Source organism: Purpureocillium lilacinum (genome assembly GCF_023168085.1).
Source record: "Purpureocillium lilacinum CBS 284.36 DNA, scaffold_2, whole genome shotgun sequence".
NCBI lineage: Eukaryota > Fungi > Ascomycota > Sordariomycetes > Hypocreales > Ophiocordycipitaceae > Purpureocillium > Purpureocillium lilacinum.
The window spans coordinates 5,685,901-5,703,459 of record NW_027072112.1 but is presented as its reverse complement, the minus strand read 5'-3'; the positions used below and the strand labels follow the sequence as shown (position 1 = coordinate 5,703,459).

Here is a 17,559-nt window from a genome sequence, read left to right as displayed (position 1 = left end):
GCACCACTCAGCTTCCCCATCCATCCTGCAACCCCCATCCCGCAGGCACCTGGTGGCACGGCACTTGAAGCGCTCCTTTCAGCACCTGGCCCTGCCTGTCCCCCCCGACATCATATCACGCACGCATCCCGTCCCTCGTCGTCGCCGCCTTCACCGTCCACGGCCCATCGTCGTCTGCCGCACCGCACCGCGCCCCGTGCCGACACAAACAGGAGGGTCCTCGGTGTTGGAACCGTTTGCTGCCCCAGCCGTGGACTGCCGTCTTCACGGGCCCCCCCCCAAACTCCCAACTGGCCGTCGCAGCTGCCCGTGGCCCGCCACACGGCCCCGACCTTCCGTCTTGACACGACTCGACTCCAGCTCGACTCGACCACGATCCGGCCCTCTTCGATTCGACTCGACAGCCGTCTCCGTTGCCTCACGTCCGCTGCTCGCCCGCGTCCCCCTCGCCTCGCCCGCATACCCGCCCGCCCTGCTCGCGATTTTGAATGCCGGCATCACCCGCGACCTCGCGTCTACCGCACACGCATACGGGCCCGTGGCTGCATTTGCTTTGGCGAGCGGATTTGCCTGCGTCCATGTCGAAGCCGCCCTCGGTCGACCCTGCCTGACGACACCGCACTCGTTTTCCCTCCCGTCGAGACCCCCCGTCGTTCACGTCGAGCCTCCTTCCGTCTCGCAGCGACGTTTGGTGAACATTTGAGCCGCCGGTAGGCCTGGCTGCAGAAGCGCCCCGGCGAGTTTCAGCCCACGACCTGTGCATCACCTCGAGCGCTGCCCTCGCACTGCTTTTCCTGAGCGTCACAGGCCCCTGGAGTCGCTGCATCGCTTCCACGGCCTTCGCAGGACAACAGCCGGCGCCCGGGTAGCCCATCGCTACCGCTGGAGCTGCTGCCTCTGGCTTCGCACCCTTCTCTAGTCTCCCGAGGCTCTTCCCCCTTCATGGACGCCAGTGCCTCAACGTCCGACCCTCAGCATTCTTACTCCTCCAACCCCTGGGCGACGCCGACTGCATCGTCATCGGCTTCATTGGCACCAACCAGCGTGCCCGCGCACGCCTCGGACGGCGCCTCGGACGCTGCAACTCCCGCTGGCGTTGTCGCCACCCCAACCTCGCTCGCTGCCGGCTCGCCGTTTCCACCCCACTTGGACTTTTTGCCGTTCCTCTTCCCGCAGCAATCCAACATCTACCACGCCCAGCTTCTGCATTACAACAGGCTTGTGTCGCCCTCGCGCGGAGGCGGTCTCCAGACGCCGCCCCTCGCCCCCGTCGTCTCCGCCCCTCACGTCCACGCCGGACCGAGGTCGCGATCATCAAGTAAGGTGTCGCTCAAGGACGGCGCAGCCGGCAAGGGAGTCGCAGCAGGAGGCCATGGGAGCAGGTCGAGCCACGCCAACGACAAGAACCGCTCCGGTACATCGTCCAAGGACGCTCCGTCCAAAATGGGCGCTAAGCAGCAGCAGCAGCAGCCACACCAGGCGTCTGCGGAGCCATCAAGAAGCATACCGAAGCGCACAGCTGCGGCATCGTCATCAGCTGCCCCCGGCCCGTCGCATTCCAGCTCTGTGCCCTCGACGCCGCACCAGCATGCGCGGAAATTCTCCTTCGGGTCGCGCGACCCGTCTCCCACCGCCGTGAGCGGCCATTCGCCGCGGTCTGCCTACTCCGAAACCAACAGCACGTTGCCTTCCCTTCGACCCCTTCCACCCCGGTTAGGCGGCTGCAAATACGAGACGGCTCAGATCAACTCGCGGAGGAGGATACCGTATTCGGTCGGCAACGACCGACTGGAGAAGCTGGATCTGCGAACGGTGAAGAGCAAGCTGTCTGAGGAAGAAGAGAGGAAATTGGCCACGGACATGCGGGAGATTTATGACCGCTTATTGCCCACCGATGCTGTCGAGGAGAACAGGAGGAGGCTCGTCAAGAAGCTCGAGAAGATCTTCAACGACGAATGGCCTGGACATGACATACGTGTGCACCTTTTCGGATCTTCTGGGAACCTGCTCTGCTCAGACGATTCAGATGGTATGCGTCCCTTGAGTCGCAAATCGTTGTGGCCCACGAGCGGTCCAAGCGTCTGCTGTCGACGTCCCACCTGCTGACACTCAAACAGTTGACATCTGCATCACCACAGCGTGGCGAGAGCTGGAGGCTGTCTGCAAAATTGCAGACTTGCTGGCGCGGCGTGAGTTGCCATGGCCTGTATAGCCACATGCTTCGTTTACTAACGCCTCTTTTCTTAGGCGGCATGGAGAAGGTGGTCTGCATTTCAGCGGCCAAAGTGCCCATCGTGAAGATTTGGGACCCCGAGCTAGGCTTAGCTTGCGACATGAACGTCAACAACACCTTGGCGCTGGAAAACACGCGAATGGTGCGGACGTATGTTGAGGCCGATCCTCGCGTACGTCAGCTAGCCATGATCCTCAAGTACTGGACACGAAGGAGGGTCGTGAACGACGCCGGTAGGAACTCGGCGCGCCATGAATCGTCGGCGGGGTCAGTGGCTAACGTTACACAGCATTTGGTGGGACGCTCAGCTCCTACACTTGGATATGTCTCATCATCGCGTTTCTTCAGCTTCGCGAACCTCCAGTGCTACCGGCACTCCACCAACTTCCGTACAAGATCCCCAAGTCCGACGGCTCTGTCAGCGAGTTCGCCGACAACCTGAAGAAGATACGGGGTTTCGGCAACAAGAACAAGTCGACTGTGCCCGAGCTTCTATTTCAGTTCTTCCGGTTCTATGCGCACGAGTTCGACTATGACAAACACGCACTCTCGGTCCGCCAGGGCAAGCTGATTACCAAGGTGGAGAAGAAGTGGAATTACCAGGTCAACAACTCTCTCTGCGTAGAGGAGCCCTTCAACGTCTCTCGAAATCTCGGTAATACCGCCGATGAGTATTCCTTCCGCGGCTTACATCAGGAGCTCCGCAGGGCCTTTGATCTCATATCCGAGGCCAAGTTGGCTGAAGCTTGCGAGCAGTACGTCTTCCCCAAGGAAGAGGAGCGAGTATGGACCAGGCCACCGCAGCAGCCTCGGCCGGTCCTGGTACGGAGCTCGTCGCAGACGCATTCCGGCCGTGGCGGCCGCGGCGGCCACCGAGGGGGCCGTCACAACAACAACTTCCATCGGGGAGGCGGAGGATCCAACAGGAGAGCATCGTCCAGTGTGCCGACTTCATACGAGAACGGCCTGCTCATGGCGCCCATGGGCATACCTGGAGACTTGACCTGGTATCAGAACCCGCACTATCAGCTCCAGTATACGCACCAAGACCTGATGGCGCAGATGGCGTACCAAGAAAACATGCGCCAGCTTCAGATGTACGCGGCACAGAGCCCTGCCTTTCTTCCGCAACATACCATCGGCCAGCAGCAGAGGGTCTCGACCGGTTCCAGTCCGGGGCAACAGCCGTCTGATCGATCGCGGACCAACTCCTTTGACAACGTCCCCATGACGGCTCCCCTGCGGCCGGACTTGTATGCCCTGTACGGACTCACCCTCAGCCACGCTTTCTATCCGCAGCCCGGCACAGCCGCATATGGCACGTACCCGTCATCTCCCGTCACGACGAGCGGCCAGAACCAGGAGTTCCGGCGGCCGTTGCAGCGGTCGACTGTCAACACAGGGAACGGCGCCTCCGCGTCTAGCAGCACGCTTAGGTCGCAGTCTCAGCCAGCAACGCGGTCCCCGTCTTCGGCGAATCACCAGGCAGCCTACCATTTGGGAAACAAGACACCTTTGAGCCCGTCGGTCGCTGCCTCTACGCGAAATGCCAACGCGGATGGTGTCCCGATCCCGAGCTTCATGTCAGATGACGCCGATTTTGACGAGACTCCCAAGGCCGTGTCAGAGTCGCCCTCTTCCGCGGACAACAAGCCTGCGAGCTTCTTCCGCACCAGAGATCCGAGCCCCAGCAGCCAGCCTACGTCGCAACAGCCACAAGGTCTTCCCAACGGTATTGCCTTTGGGGATCTGGCCGCCCAGTCGACCGGCCCCGGTAGGAGGCGTCTGTCGACGGACCAGCTCCCACAGACCATCTTGGACAGACGCATGAGGAGAGCCTCGAGGTCGCCGTCGCCCCTGGGACACACGCGGGCATTCTCCGTGGGTACGGCTTCTGCACCATTGTCCTCGACGCCATTCCCTGGCAGTCAGAACAGGAACTTGAACCGGCCGCTAGTTGTGAATGGTTCCGGATTAAAGACCAGTGCCGTTCCTGGTCAACGGCAACCGTCCGTGGCGGAGTCATACACCTCGGATGACTCTCTCGCGTCGGGTTTCGACAACGCGTTGCATATCAATACGGGACCTACTTTTGCTGCAGCCGCGGACGCGCCCGCAATGCACTACGCGGCGACGGCGTCCAGGTCACCCCCGTCAACCGATCGACCCCCAATCGTGGTCAACGGCACCAGCGGCCCTTTCTCGCACGCTCTGCCAGATGATGCATCGTTCCGGGACCGCGTTGCCAAAATGGGCGCGTACTATTTCCCGCAGGGGGCCACCCAGGAAGTGCCAAACGGAGGTGCTGCGAGGTTGTCCCCTTCTGCTAGGCAGCGGTTGATGTCGCGACAGCAGCAGAACGGCGTGATAGCTCCGCTCGACCTGGCCATTGCCGACCACCGCATTGCCAAGCCGCCGATGATCGACTCGGCACACTTGTCTCCCGTCTACGAAACTCGGACGCCCTCTCCGAGCACTTTGCGCAAGAACGACAGCTCCTTGCTTCCTATGAAGATGGACAGCCGGGTCGACGGTAAAGGCGGCCGCACCGACAGAGACAAGGCGGGGCCTACGGGAATGGAACGGCCGCCTGCCGTTCAAGACAGTGACAAGATGCAAAAGCCGCCCCGAGCCGCAGCCCCGGCCGTGAAGGCGCCACCACCACGGACGAACGGCCACATCCGTGCGGCCAAGAGCGAAAGCGACGGGGGTTGGCAAAAGGCCGGCAAGGGCAAGAAGCGACCAGCGAACATTGCGACGCAGCAAGGACAAGCTGAGCAGCCACCGAAAAACGACTCGGAGCGCAAGGGCGGTTGATTCGGTCCGGCTCCGGATGACTGGATTGCAGATGGTCGGCCGAAGCTTTACCAGAAGCGTTGCTTGAATAGTTGACGCAGCGCCTGAGAAAGCCGGTTTGGGACAAGGCAAACGTTGGATAGCAATGTTTGGCCCCCGTATTGGGGGAGACGGCAGGGTGGGAACCGCGCGGCTTTGGCTCTTGGCGAGGCAACGATATTTGATCAGAACCGGCTCTACGCGACTCGTCTGGGTCTTGGGCGATGGACTTGGCCTTGAGCGGCGGCGGTCGAAGTATGTGTCCGATGCTGACGGGTAGGCGTACTGAATGATGGGATGGACTCGGCGAGATATTACTGCAACCGCGTGCTGTGGACGCAACAGTACGACTGGCACGCGGAAACGCAGACAGGCAAAGCGGCATGGCACATCAACCACGACTTGTGTTTGGGCGGCAGGCGTTTGCATTGACAACCACCAGCCCCGGTATGGCTTGGCGGTATGGCATTGTGTTTGGTGTCGTTTGTATCTCGGCCTGCATGGGCGGGCATGGAGCATATAGGAGGGCCAGCCTGACGCCCAGGACAGCGCATAGACGGGACGTTTTAAAAAGCATGCACAGAGATATTCATGAAAAGAACAAGGATACATACAACCTGGCGAGTGCGAACTGCAGCGATGCTTGGACGAAGCACGACAAGATTGTCGGGGCCCGTCGTACTAAAATTAGGCTGCGGCTCTGCCCTAAATTGGGAGCCGGCGGCGGCAGCAGGGACGGTGGCGCCCGGTTGGACAACGGCGTGAATACGACAACGCCGAATGGCGAGGCGGCGTTGCGTTGTGTTGGTGGCTTGTGGCCGTCGGCAGGCTGGACCGGCGAGCGAGCGTCGGCGGTCGGGCTTGACGAGGGGGACGAATGAGAGGTTGTTCATTCATACGAAGTAATGAGGTGGGCTTGCGGCGGAAGCCGATGGAAATGAAGCAGGACGCGGAATTACTAAAACGTGAGACCGCCTCGGGACGTAGGGACGAGGGCGAGGATTTCGCAGTGGATGCTTTGTGTGTACTTGGCATGAGCGAGCAGGCATTCTTGCATGTGACGATTGTAGAGCATATGGCTGAAATCTCCATTTCGACTCATTAGTCTACGTCAACGTGTTTCGCCATACGTAGGTAGTAGGTATCGAGTTGGTTTATTTTTACACAATACGAACCGCCGCTCCGGGAATGGCAGGAGTACCGAGTACCGAGATGCAGGTTGTGTGTGTGTGTGCGTGTGTGCGTGTGTGCGTGTGTGCGTGTGTGCGTGTGTGCGTGTGTGCGTGTGTGCGTGTGTGCGTGTGTGCGTGTGTGTGCGCGCGTGTGTGTCGCAGGAAAGCTGACAAGACCGCGGATCATCTGGCTGTGCAGCCGGTCACCCAAAGGGGCTGAGGGGGCATGTGGTTGGAGCAACCGTCAACGAGTCGAGTGAGGCTGTCTGTCCGCTGGCAAGGGCAGGCAGGCAGGCAGCAGAGCAACCTGCGACGTGGTGAAGCAGACGCGCGACGACGAGTGCCGGGGTGGCGGTGGTGGCATGGGCCGACTACGGGCGTTCCAGGGTTCTTAACTGCCGCCTTGGATACGGGGGCGAGCTACCTTAGGCAGTCGTCGTCGGTCGTGGCATCACACGGTGGCGCGGGTTGCGCTGCACAGGAAGGTCAGGCAGCGAGATGACGGGGGAAGGAGGACGGACGAGGCAGGGTGAGACGGGAACGAGAGTGGACGGGAGGGTGAGTTGGGGTTGGGACGGCGCGGGATGAGCATGACATGAGATGATGTCGTTTCAAGAGCGTTGGTGTGCGAAGCTGCCATGATTTCCGGGATCCATGGATGGATATGTGGACGTGGACTCGCTCGACGGCTGGCCCTGCCGGTGCCCACTGCCGTCAACTTTTCTGCTAGCGACTGATGCATGCTCCAGCCGCCACCACGGAACAGAGACGAGTCAGCGACGGGCAGCCGCCAAAACAGTGAGTGCTGCACACACGGCATCGACTCCTGCTGTCAGGTACTGTATCATGGGCCACGGCTCCAGGAGCGAGCGGAGCGATGGAGGCGGGCGCTGGGGGGGTGGAGCTGCCCGCTCTTGCGAGAATGGATGGAAGCGCTGTTTGGCGCTGCATCTCCACGCCTGGGGTCGGGGGCCATGCGGGCGGGAGTGGAGGCTCCACCGGCTCGTGTCAGCTGAGGGGCGGGATGGCAGGCAAGGCAAAGGCCTGGAGGCCTGGAGCAGCTTACCTAGCGTAAGGGCGTACTGGGGGGGTCCACTACCGGTGCAGCAGCGCAGCGTGGTCGTGTCGAGGCTCCCGGCGGCGTCTGGCAGAGCAGACCAGTGAGTCTGGCTGACATGTGTGTACATGCACAGCGGGCGCGGCAGAGGGCACGGCGCAAAGTACCTACCGCCTCGGAAAACCTGGGGGATGTGACGGGGCATTTCATGGGACTCAGAGGCCACACCCCGCAAAGTGCCATTTTAGCGGGCATGCGTTAGTTAGTCGAGGCACCTTGCAGTTGGCTAGTCGGAGCCTCGCTCGCTGCTGAACTCGAGGCCCAGAGACGCCTTTCCCACTTCTCGTAACAAGGTTCCCCAAGTCCCGTCCGTCCCTTGCTCGCCTGCCCGCCCAGCTGAGGTCCTGCGGCTGCTTCGTACTAGCATGACGCTTGGGGGAGCTGTCAGGCCCGGATAGTCCGCAGATCCCGCCCGCAAAACCCTCGCTGCGCCGTTGCATCCACCACCCTACCTGGACCTTATTTTCCCAACTGTGTCCACGCATCCCCATTCCAACGTGCGTTCCCTTTCGTCCCATCTGGCTGGGTCTGGCCTCGTCTCGTCTCCGCGCGGCTGCTCGTCCCTTTGCTTCCTCCTCTCCGCCATTGCTTCAAAGCGGCTTGCGTCTGCGCTCTCCACGCGAGAGGCACCGGCACCGCCAAGCGAGACGATCGAGGAAGCTGGCGTTCCTGCGCTCCGCGCACCGAGCGGCCCTCACCTCAGCTGCCGTACACATCGTCCTGCCTTGCCCGCCGGCCGCGTCGTCTGTCGCCATCCAACGAACACTCATAGCCTCACCTGCGTTTCTGCCTCTCCGAATCGTCGACTGTCGAGCCTATCGCCGCTGTGTCTCACACTCGAGTCTCCGTCACCGCTAGACGGTGTCTTTGGGCACGCGACACTGCCGAGTCGACCGCGAGTGGGCAGGACAACGGTGACGACGTTTGGACGCGATCGGGCACGAAGCGACGACTAACGGCGCAGCCAACGCCGCACGAACCCAGTCCTCCGCCAAGCATCGAGCAGTCTCACACTGTGACGGAGCGGCGGGCGCTCACCCTCCCTCGACGACCGCGCGCTGCGCTGCGGCTCGCTTCCTAGGGTCACGGCGCGGTAACGATGCTGTCGCCCGACCCGCGGCGCCTTTGACACAAGGTCGACACAAGATACCGGCGCTTACGCCGCACGCAGACGGTCTCACGGCCCCCAGACCTCCCACACGACCGAAGCCATGATGCAGCGGACCGCCAGCGAGAGCGCTGCCTCCACCAGCAGCTCCAAGATGTCCCGGCGCCTGGGCTTTGCGCTGCGCAAGATCGGCAGCAAGGGGTCCGATAAGCGAGACGACAGGGTGAGTCTTGATGCGTTTCTTCGTCCCATTGTTCGTGAGACATGACTGACCTGCCGATCAGTCCCGCCCGTCCACCCACGACCACGATCATTCCGACCCCTCCCTCGCCCACCTCCGTCGCCTCGACTCGGGCTCCCTCAACGAGCTGCAGGAGAGCAACCTGAGACAGCTCCAGACCCTCATCGCGCGCATGCGGGCCGCCCCGGCTGGCCCAAACCACGTCGACGGCGCGTACAAGGAGTTTATCAAGATCAAGGATACCTGCCATACCCTATGCCTCGCCATCCTCCAGGACGAGCTGCGGCCCCTCCGCGCCGGCTCCAACGACACCGACTCGCTCCAGCGCCGGGACTCGTCCTTTGATTCCCCGCACAGCCCCGGTGCCGTGTTCGATCAGCGCAGTTCCTTCAGCGGCCGTAGCCTCACCGAGGTGGCCACGGGGAGCGTGGTGCGGCCGCCGCACACCAACGAGCTGTTCCTCGCCGCCATTCGCGACTGGAAGAACTGCCTCGAGACCCTGACCGAGGCCTTCAAGGTCAGCCTTGCCGACACGTACAAGAGCTACGAGCGCGATGCGACGCAAGAGATGGTAGACCAGCTCTTCAGCAGCAAAAGATTTCGGAGAGAAGCCGTTACCCGCATGCGCAACGCCAGCGTCACGAGAGTCCTCTCTGCCGACCCCCAGTTTGTGAGTTTGGACTACTCCCCCGAGGGTCGTCACAATTTTACGGAGGCCAGCTAACGCGAAGTAGTTCCCGAGATATGAGATTCGGTTCAGAAATTACGAAAAGGTCAAGCAGGAACTGAGCGAGATACGGCATGTCCTCCAGTCGGGCGAGTCGGGCATCTTGCCCTCACGGACAGTCGAAGAGTTCCCCATCGCACCCCGCGGCGATGCGATTCTCGAGTTTGCGAATATCACTGCCGAGTCGAACGGTAGTGAGCCCGTTTTGCGATTCCGTGTTTCGTCCTACATGCTGGCCGAGACGTCACCAATATTCGCGCGCATGTTCTCGGGCCACTCGGGCAGCTTGTACTTGCACGAAGCTGGCGACATCACCGATCAGCTGCCGCCGCCGCCATCGCAGTACATCTGCAAGGACGGCTCCGAGGCCAAGCTCTATCGCATGCCGCAGTACGAGGTCAACCATCTCAAGGCCATGGAGACGCTCATGCACGCGGCGCATATGCACAATGAGATGGTCCCGCGCGAAGTGTCATTTGAACAGTTTGTGGCCATTGCCGAGTGCTGCATGCGCTACAGGAGCACGTCGCCCCTGGAGCTGGTGGTCGAGCACCGCTGGCTGCCGCAGTGGATGCACAAGGGAGCCGATGACATGCCCGACGGACTGCTCGTCATCAGCTACGCGTTCGGGTCGCGGCAGCTCTTCACGCGCATGTCCAAGAGCGCCATACTCAACCTGGTAGATGAGCGGGATCTCCAGAGCAAGCCCTGGCCGCAAAAGATCAAGGACCGAATCTGGGCCGTGAGGTGTGCAAAAGTGGCACAGGTGTATGCGAGCTGCACGACGACAATTCAGGAGTACCTGCGGCCACCTACGCGGACCGCCGAGGACGACCCAGAGCCGCTGTCTCAGGCGGATCTACGCCAGAATATCAACATGCCGGCGGCGCCACCGAAGCATGCGGCATCGCTGACGAGCACTCCGCGATGTCCCAAGGGCAACCACGGCTGTGACGCGGTGAACCTGGGGTGGATGATGCTTGTATACAACGAGATGGACCTCCTACCACAAATCATGCGTCCGTCGGTGCTGGGACACCTGCCCCAGGCGGAGCCGAGGGCCCGGAGCCTCGCGCAGATGGTGGACATCCTGCGGCGGATGCCGAGTCCTGCGTCACCGATCCACCAGGGCGGCGTGTGCGACCCGGGCCCGTCGTTTCGCACGGCGATTGCAGATATCTACAACAGCGTGACGGGTCTTACACTGCACGACGTGAGTGGCAAGAGCCACGGCTGGGCGCTGTCGAAGCACCGCATGGCGGACCCGCAGGTCCTGGTGACGAGCGGTCTTCGACGCATGGCCGCGCACGACGACCCGCACACCGTCGCCGCCGAATTCCCGGACGAGGTGCGGCTGCGGATCTTGCAGGCGCTGGACGACGTAGACGACCTGCACGCCGCGGCCCTGACGAATCGCGGATTCTACGACACCTATCACAGGCATGACCTGAGCCTGATACGCAGGTTCCTGAAGGCCGACAGGATCCGAAAGGCGTCGCTGAGGCACAACGAGCACGAAGACGACAAGGTGCTCAAGGTGGAGTCGGACCGTATCAAGGAGGAGGTCGTAAATACCGACTTGGATGCTCGCACGATCAACGAGGTGGATGAGGAAGACGAGGAGGGTGACTCTGATGATGAGTCGTTGAGCGATGCCTCTACGGCCTCGGTCCACGAGCTCCCGCGGAATCACCAAACGGTCGACCCGCCAAAGTACGAAGAGAGCGACAGCCCTCCGAGCGGTGGGCAAACGTCGCCCACGACGCCGCGGCAAAGCCCCGTGGACATGCGCCGCCCGTCGCGCGCCTCGCCGACGAAGCAGCCAGACGTCATCACGGCGGCCATCGAGGACGACGACATCACGCCAATGACCGAAGACGAAGCGCGGCGCATCCTCTGGCCGGACTCGATCCTCGACACGGAATCGCCACGGCGAATACCCCGGTCCGCTGCGGCGGTGCTGCACCCTCGCGCGCACCGCCATGCCCATGGCGGGCCGACCGGCGACGCCAGCGACGGGCCTCCACCATCCGCAGATGGGATTGTACCTCTGTGGGAGAAGTTCCGCATGGGTGACCCATCGCTCGGAGATGCGCTCGAGGACAAGACGTTGGTCGTGACGGGCGAGAAGCAGCTGCGCAGCGAGCATGACCGCCGGGTCGGCCTCTTGAAGAAGGAAGGCGGGAATGCGCATGGCCACAGAGACGGAGAAGCCGGCGCGGGAGCAGCAAGCAAGGGAGCATGACGGCACTACTCCCGCAGGCTCCGAGTACGTACATGACGGTCGGTGTCAATGTATAGTTGGGATAATTGTACATGGTGACCGAGGAGGGAAAATGTTTTTGGTTGTATGTCGTGGAGGCATGCTGGGGAACGAGGTTATACCCATTCTGGGCGTTGGGACTTGGGCGCTGTGTAATGGCTTGTGTTTGGGACGGGGCGAGCGGGTTGGCTTTTTTATTATCTACTTGTTTCGTTAATTCTTGGGCATTGTGCTTGGTTTGATGATGCGTATGAGTTATGGGATCGACGGTGGCGGCGGATGGATTGTCTATATCACCACTACAATGAGCATATACTTGCAAGATCTAGGCGTACAGGGACAACTTGCCAGCATAATCGGACTTGGAGCACGTCGATATTTACCTCTCTGCAACTCTGTCGCCTATCCGGCGTCCCGACTGGACCTGCCGATTGGTATTCGCTCCGAGACCCGAGACCCGAATGATCATGCCCGTCGTTGCCGTTGCTGCCGAGCACAGGCCACGGGGGGTTTAATTTATGTTTCAAGCCTCATCTTCACCTCGCCGATGGGATAGGCGGGAGGGTGAGTCCGATCCGCCGCCCCGTACCTCAACTCATATGACGCTCATGCCGTACCCGTGCCCTCCTCGCTCGGGGTCTTTCTTTCAGTGAGCCTGCGTTGGGCGCAGAAAGGGGGGGGGGTGACTTAATAGCCGGGGATGGAGGCTTTAAGCCTGCGGGCGTGCCGCTCCCGGGCCGGTCTGACGGGCATAATTCCCCCCCCCCCCCCCCCCCCCCCCCCCCCCCATCTTGCACACGGGAAGTCAACCACTCTTTTCGAACCAGAGACGGTCGTGTAGACTTTTCCGGGTGAACGAGAGGGAAGGTCCTCCGCGATGAGGACGATGCTCAGTCTGCTCCTCACTTTGACCTGTGCCGTGGCGCATGTCTCGGCTCAGGCGGCGTCGTCGTCGTCGTCGTCGTCGTCGTCGTCTTCGTCCCCTTCGACAATCTACTACCGCATCACGATCAGCAACGAAAGCGGGCGCGATGGGACTTACTCCGTCTTCCTGCAGCCGCCCGAGGTCACTGGCGGAGGGTCCGACGTGTTCGCCCATGCGTGGGTGACTGCGTTTGTGCAGACGGGAGGGAGCGTGGATGTGCGGACCACGTCGGACTGGTATGCTTGTAAGGCTCATTAATCACTGATGCTGCGATTCCACCTGGTCGTCTGAACTCTTTGACGTGACGCCTGGAGGGCATTAACCTTTGCGTCGGTTGTATTCGTTGCTTGAAACTAAAGAAATATCCAAGGGGCAGGGAAGGCACCGCAGTATCCCGCGCCCGGGGTGAGGATCTCGGGAGGAGTCATTCGGCTGGCACAGATTGGCAGCTCGGGCGTCAACGGCAGTGAGTTCCCCCTCCCCCTCCCTAGGCTGTCACGATGCGGTTCTCGTGCTGGTTATACGTATGCTAACGAACGTTGCTGCATTGTTTCATCCCAGGCACTTTCGAAATGCGCGTCGTCAACGATGCGCCGACGCTGATAGAGGTCCTCCCCGAGGCCACGGCGGGCGCCTACGAGATCATCACGGGCGATGATATGCCCAACCCGAATGAGGAGTACCTCGTGGGCCTGGGGAAGATGAATGACTTGGGCGTCGTGACCGTGGCTGCGTCGGTACGTTTACCTACGAGCGACAATGACGCTCTGCCCGGGCACAGCTTCCGCACCACCTACGACTGTCTACGAAAAACATAGCTGACACGGACGATGTGTGTACAGGTGCTCGCTCATAATATGGATAGCGTCATGGTAGTGCCCGCGATGAGGTTCTACGTCAGTGCGAGCGAGCATATGGCCGGGGAGATTGTGGGACTCGAGTCTGTTGCTGGCGAGGCGGCGGAGGTGGACTTTGGGGGAGGAGAGGGACGGGTTGGGAGGTTTGCTGTTGTGACGCACACAGGGACGGGGATGGGGGCGTGGGATGTCAGCTATGAAGCAGGCTTGACTGCGTAGGCTCTATACAGGTGGGCGTCCGCCCCTGGAAAACTACGGGGAAAGAGATAAGGGGTTCGTGGCAATGCAGGTGATGGCGTTATGGAGCCTCGACTCAACCAGGAGCTGACCGCTTTTGTGAGTGAGCATATGCAGATTCTAGGAATGAAGAGCATGTTGACAAGTCACAAATGCGAAGCCAGCAAGAGGAATCTTGTGATTGACAATCTTGTATCCTCTATTACGGCCACCATCTGCACATGCCTACAAGCTGACGGGTACAGACCGTTTCTCTCAGCCATCTGCTAACTATTCAACCACTCCAACACTGCTTACACCGACAGCTCACTCCCACTGCACGACGCCCCTGAAGCACAACGCACACACTGCACTCATACCCGCTCGCGCTCCTCCTGGGCCGCCTTGATGGCACGCAGCTTGGCGGTGCCGATGCCCGCGACGCCACCCTCCTGGTTCTCGCCGAGCCAGGGCTTGCGCGAGTCGCCGAGGATGTTGCCGCTGAGGAAGTAGACGAAGAGGCCGATGACGATGCAGACAAACGCGATGGGGTAGAGGAAGTGGATGGTGAGGCCAAAGACGCGGATGCCGATGATGACGCCCCAAAAGTTTGCGGTGAGGAGCGAAATGTCGAAGAAGGCGGCGCTGCCCATGCGCAGGATGAGCGGGGCGAGGGTGTAGAAGAGCGCCAGGCAGAGGGTGTAGCCGACGAGCCAGCCGGCGATCTGGCCGTCCCAGTTGGCGGCGGCGATGCTATCGCGGTCAAAGATGCTGGCCTGGACGCCGTTGATGATCATGCCCAGCAGGCCGATGAAGGCGAGGACGTGGTGCATGGGGGCCTTGCTGACGAGCCACTCCTCGAGGACGTTGCTGGTGCCGTAGAGGGTGGCGCCGAGCAGGCCGAAGAGGTCGCCCTTGAGCATGTTGGCGCCGGGCCCTCCGTTAGAGCCCGTGATGTGGTCCGACGCGAGCAGGATGCCCATGCCGCCGCAGCAGACGAGGATGCCGACGACCTGGAAGATCTTGTAGCGGACCTTGAGCAGGAAGAAGGAGATGAGGACGACGCAGACGATGGACCAGAAGTTGAGCAGCTGCGCCGACAGGATGTTGGTGTACTGGTAGGCGAGCACGGTGAAGTAGTTGCCCTCGACGTCGAGGAAGGCCATGATGAGGTACTTCCAGCCGTCGCGGCGGGCGAGGCGCCACCACGCGCGCGGGCCGTCGCGCACGAGGAACAGCGTGTTGTAGACGACGGCGAGGAAGGCGTAGTTGAAGAAGGTCTGGAAGGCGGGCGCGTTGAAGTGCGCGCCCGAGAGGAACGACGTGAAGGTGTTGGTGGCGGTGATGCACAGCGCGAGGACCTGCCCGATGGCGATGACGAGCCAGAAGGACGGCGTCAGCAGGTACGAGTACCAGTGGGCGGAGCGCGCCTCGAGGATGTGCAGCCCGCGCGTGGCCGCCTCGGTTTCGTCGTCGTCGCTGCCGCTGCTGGTGTTGCCGGTGCCGAAGCCCCCGTGCCCGCCGTTGCCGTCGACGACGTGGAGGGCATCGTGGGGGCCGGCGGTCTTGCTGCCGTCGGCTGCGACGACGGGGCTAGAGAAGCCCTTTTGCTCGATGGAAGTAGACATGGCGTCGTGGTCGTGTTTGTCGTTTCTGCGTGCCGACGGACCTTGGTGTGCTGTTGCGTCAGGCGCAATGGTGTCGTATCCTGGATTCGAGAGGCGACGCTTCGACAGCAAGGGTTCGCGATGCGCAGACCCAGCAGAGCTCATCCAAAGACAAAGTCTGCATACCACGCCCGTCCCATGCGTTAGCCGTCCATTCCCCTCAATAACGCCATGCGGGCCGTCGCTGCAACTTACCTGATGGTGGCTCAAGGTTTAATATCGTAAAGTTGCTATTGCCTTTTCGTCGCAGCAAATGCTACGCTGCGCGCAATGCAGATGCAGATGCGGATGCGAATGTGTGAATAGCCTATGCGTCTATCTCAACGCAGAGTGTGCGTGTGTGTGTAGCTGTAACTGTAGCTGTAACTGTTGTTGCTGTATCTCCAGTCTTTCTCGTCCCCAAGCAGCAAGCGCAAAGACTCAAGTCGCCTGCCGTCTGTTCTACCGTTGCGCGCGGCGCATTCGTCGATGCGCCGGAGTGAGGATCAAGGAGGGGGAGCTCGTCGCGGCGCGGGGTGGCATAAGGTAGATATGATGTGATGTGGGTGAGACAAGGACGGTTCGGTCAGCTGCCCGATTGAAGAATGTCCTTCGCGGGCCAAGAGAGAACTGCGCAATGGCGGCGAGGAGAGAAGAGAAACCCCGGGGGGACTGCGAAGAGGGGGATGGATGTTATGCAGCTGCTCAGGTGATGGACGAGATGGCGTCTCCGGGCGGCGTCCCGCTGAGAACTGATTTGGCAGAGCGACGGCAAGAAAAAAAAAATGGCGTTTCGGTGCCTGCCGTCGCCGTTAGGTTGGCTTGCAGCCCGTGGGTGGCGTTCGCTGCGAGTGGCGTTTTCGCCCAGAGCGGGGCGGGGAGGCGGGCATCCGGGATCGAGAACAGCGCCGCCTGGATGCTGCTAAGGTTAATCTACTCACGGTGGAGAAGACGAAGAGGAATCAAAATTCACAGCGTGATATTCGAGCTCGCCGCTTCATCAATGTGTTTGGTATATACAGTCCAGTATAAAATGCACTTTTCATGCACACAACTCGAATCGCTTTCGCTGCATGTCATCGTCGCCAGGCTGAGACAGCCTCCATTGATGGCGGCTGGCCCCGCGTCTGCCAGCCTGCATGGCCCGTCGGACCAAGCTGCGTGCGCGGGCAACACCCGTCTCTTCGGCCCGTGGGAACGGAGCAGTCCTCTAATGATTAGCTGGGCGCATCACCAACGAGCGCCTCAGCCCTCGGGGGCCCACGCTCGCCCTGGCCACCACAAACTTCACCAACGACGAGCAACTGTCCATGCCCCTTTCCACACGTCGAGCACGGCTCGTCCGTGGGGCTCGAATTGCCTTCCTCGGCGAGCTGCTGACTCAAGGTCCATCCGTCGTTGTCGTCGAAGCGCCGTGTGCATTGCCAGGCCCGCGCCGTGCACGCGTGCCGTGTCCATTGCAACTGGCTGTCGCCTCAAGAGGATGGGCGGATGTCGGACATGGCAGCTCGGATCGTCCTTGCAATCATGACATTGGTGGCCGTGCCCACGCCTGGCGCGCTGCTCGTGCTCGTCACTGCATCTCTCGTGTGAGCCGGTACCCCGGAGCCATCTTGCTGGCACATCCTGGACTCACTGGCAACCGGCGTCAATTGCCCTCCGTCTGGAGAGGTCTCGCCGTTCTGGGCAACAGGAGGCTCCCGGTCCGGTATGGACGATAGTTCCTTTACGAGGAGCTCGAAGCATTCCTCTTCCGACTTGGGCGCCATCACGGTCCGAAGTGCCGGTACTTGAACCATGTCAGCGAGAGCAAGCGAAGGAACCCGTGTATGCTGTCGCAATCAATCACACAGCGAGCTGCCGCAACGACGCCGTGATGAGAGGCTGCAACAGAGGCCATCTGCTCACCTTGGCCCGAGGGCATGGCTGTCTGCGCCCTCCCGGGCGTCTTTCGGGCCGGGTCACTCCTGGTGCCCGTGTACTCGTACTGTCCACGAGGATCCAGCCCTACGACGCCCCACGTGTCCTGCCGCTGAACGGAAATCATGCGCCGCGACGATGGCCAGCGACGAGAAGCGGTTCGAGGCAAAGCCGAGATGCTGGGCGCGGTTCGTGGGAATGGTCCAAGAGTTCCAGAGTCTCGAGGCCGGTCGTCCGGTCGCCAACGTCCAAGAAGTCGTCCCGTCTTATAAATAAAGCTGCAACATGGCACTTGCAGA

The 17,559-nt window shown here is 61.4% G+C and overlaps 4 protein-coding genes across 4 annotated transcripts; 3 read left to right on the top strand and 1 right to left on the bottom strand.

Annotated features, from left to right (window-relative positions):
* Positions 1 to 942: 942 nt before the first annotated feature.
* Positions 943 to 5,050, top strand: PLICBS_003508 (uncharacterized protein; the record flags this gene model as incomplete). Its single annotated transcript, XM_018323256.2, has 4 exons — positions 943 to 2,029; positions 2,118 to 2,189; positions 2,248 to 2,466; positions 2,523 to 5,050. 4 exons carry the CDS (start codon positions 943 to 945, stop codon positions 5,048 to 5,050), a joined length of 3,906 nt encoding a protein of 1,301 aa, XP_018178486.1.
* A 3,518-nt stretch (positions 5,051 to 8,568) lies between these two features.
* On the top strand, positions 8,569 to 11,678 carry PLICBS_003507 (uncharacterized protein; the record flags this gene model as incomplete). The annotated part of the gene is made up of 3 exons (XM_018323255.2): positions 8,569 to 8,688; positions 8,750 to 9,376; positions 9,441 to 11,678. 3 exons carry the CDS (start codon positions 8,569 to 8,571, stop codon positions 11,676 to 11,678), a joined length of 2,985 nt encoding a protein of 994 aa, XP_018178485.2.
* Positions 11,679 to 12,573: 895 nt separating this feature from the next.
* PLICBS_003506 (uncharacterized protein) lies at positions 12,574 to 13,439 on the top strand (the record flags this gene model as incomplete). Its single annotated transcript, XM_065600234.1, has 3 exons — positions 12,574 to 12,865; positions 12,992 to 13,087; positions 13,183 to 13,439. The coding sequence occupies 3 exons, from the start codon at positions 12,574 to 12,576 to the stop codon at positions 13,437 to 13,439; spliced, it is 645 nt and encodes a 214-aa protein (XP_065456306.1).
* A 629-nt stretch (positions 13,440 to 14,068) lies between these two features.
* Positions 14,069 to 15,322, bottom strand: PLICBS_003505 (uncharacterized protein; the record flags this gene model as incomplete). Its single annotated transcript, XM_018323253.2, has 1 exon — positions 14,069 to 15,322. The coding sequence occupies one exon, from the start codon at positions 15,320 to 15,322 to the stop codon at positions 14,069 to 14,071; it is 1,254 nt and encodes a 417-aa protein (XP_018178483.1).
* Positions 15,323 to 17,559: the final 2,237 nt, after the last annotated feature.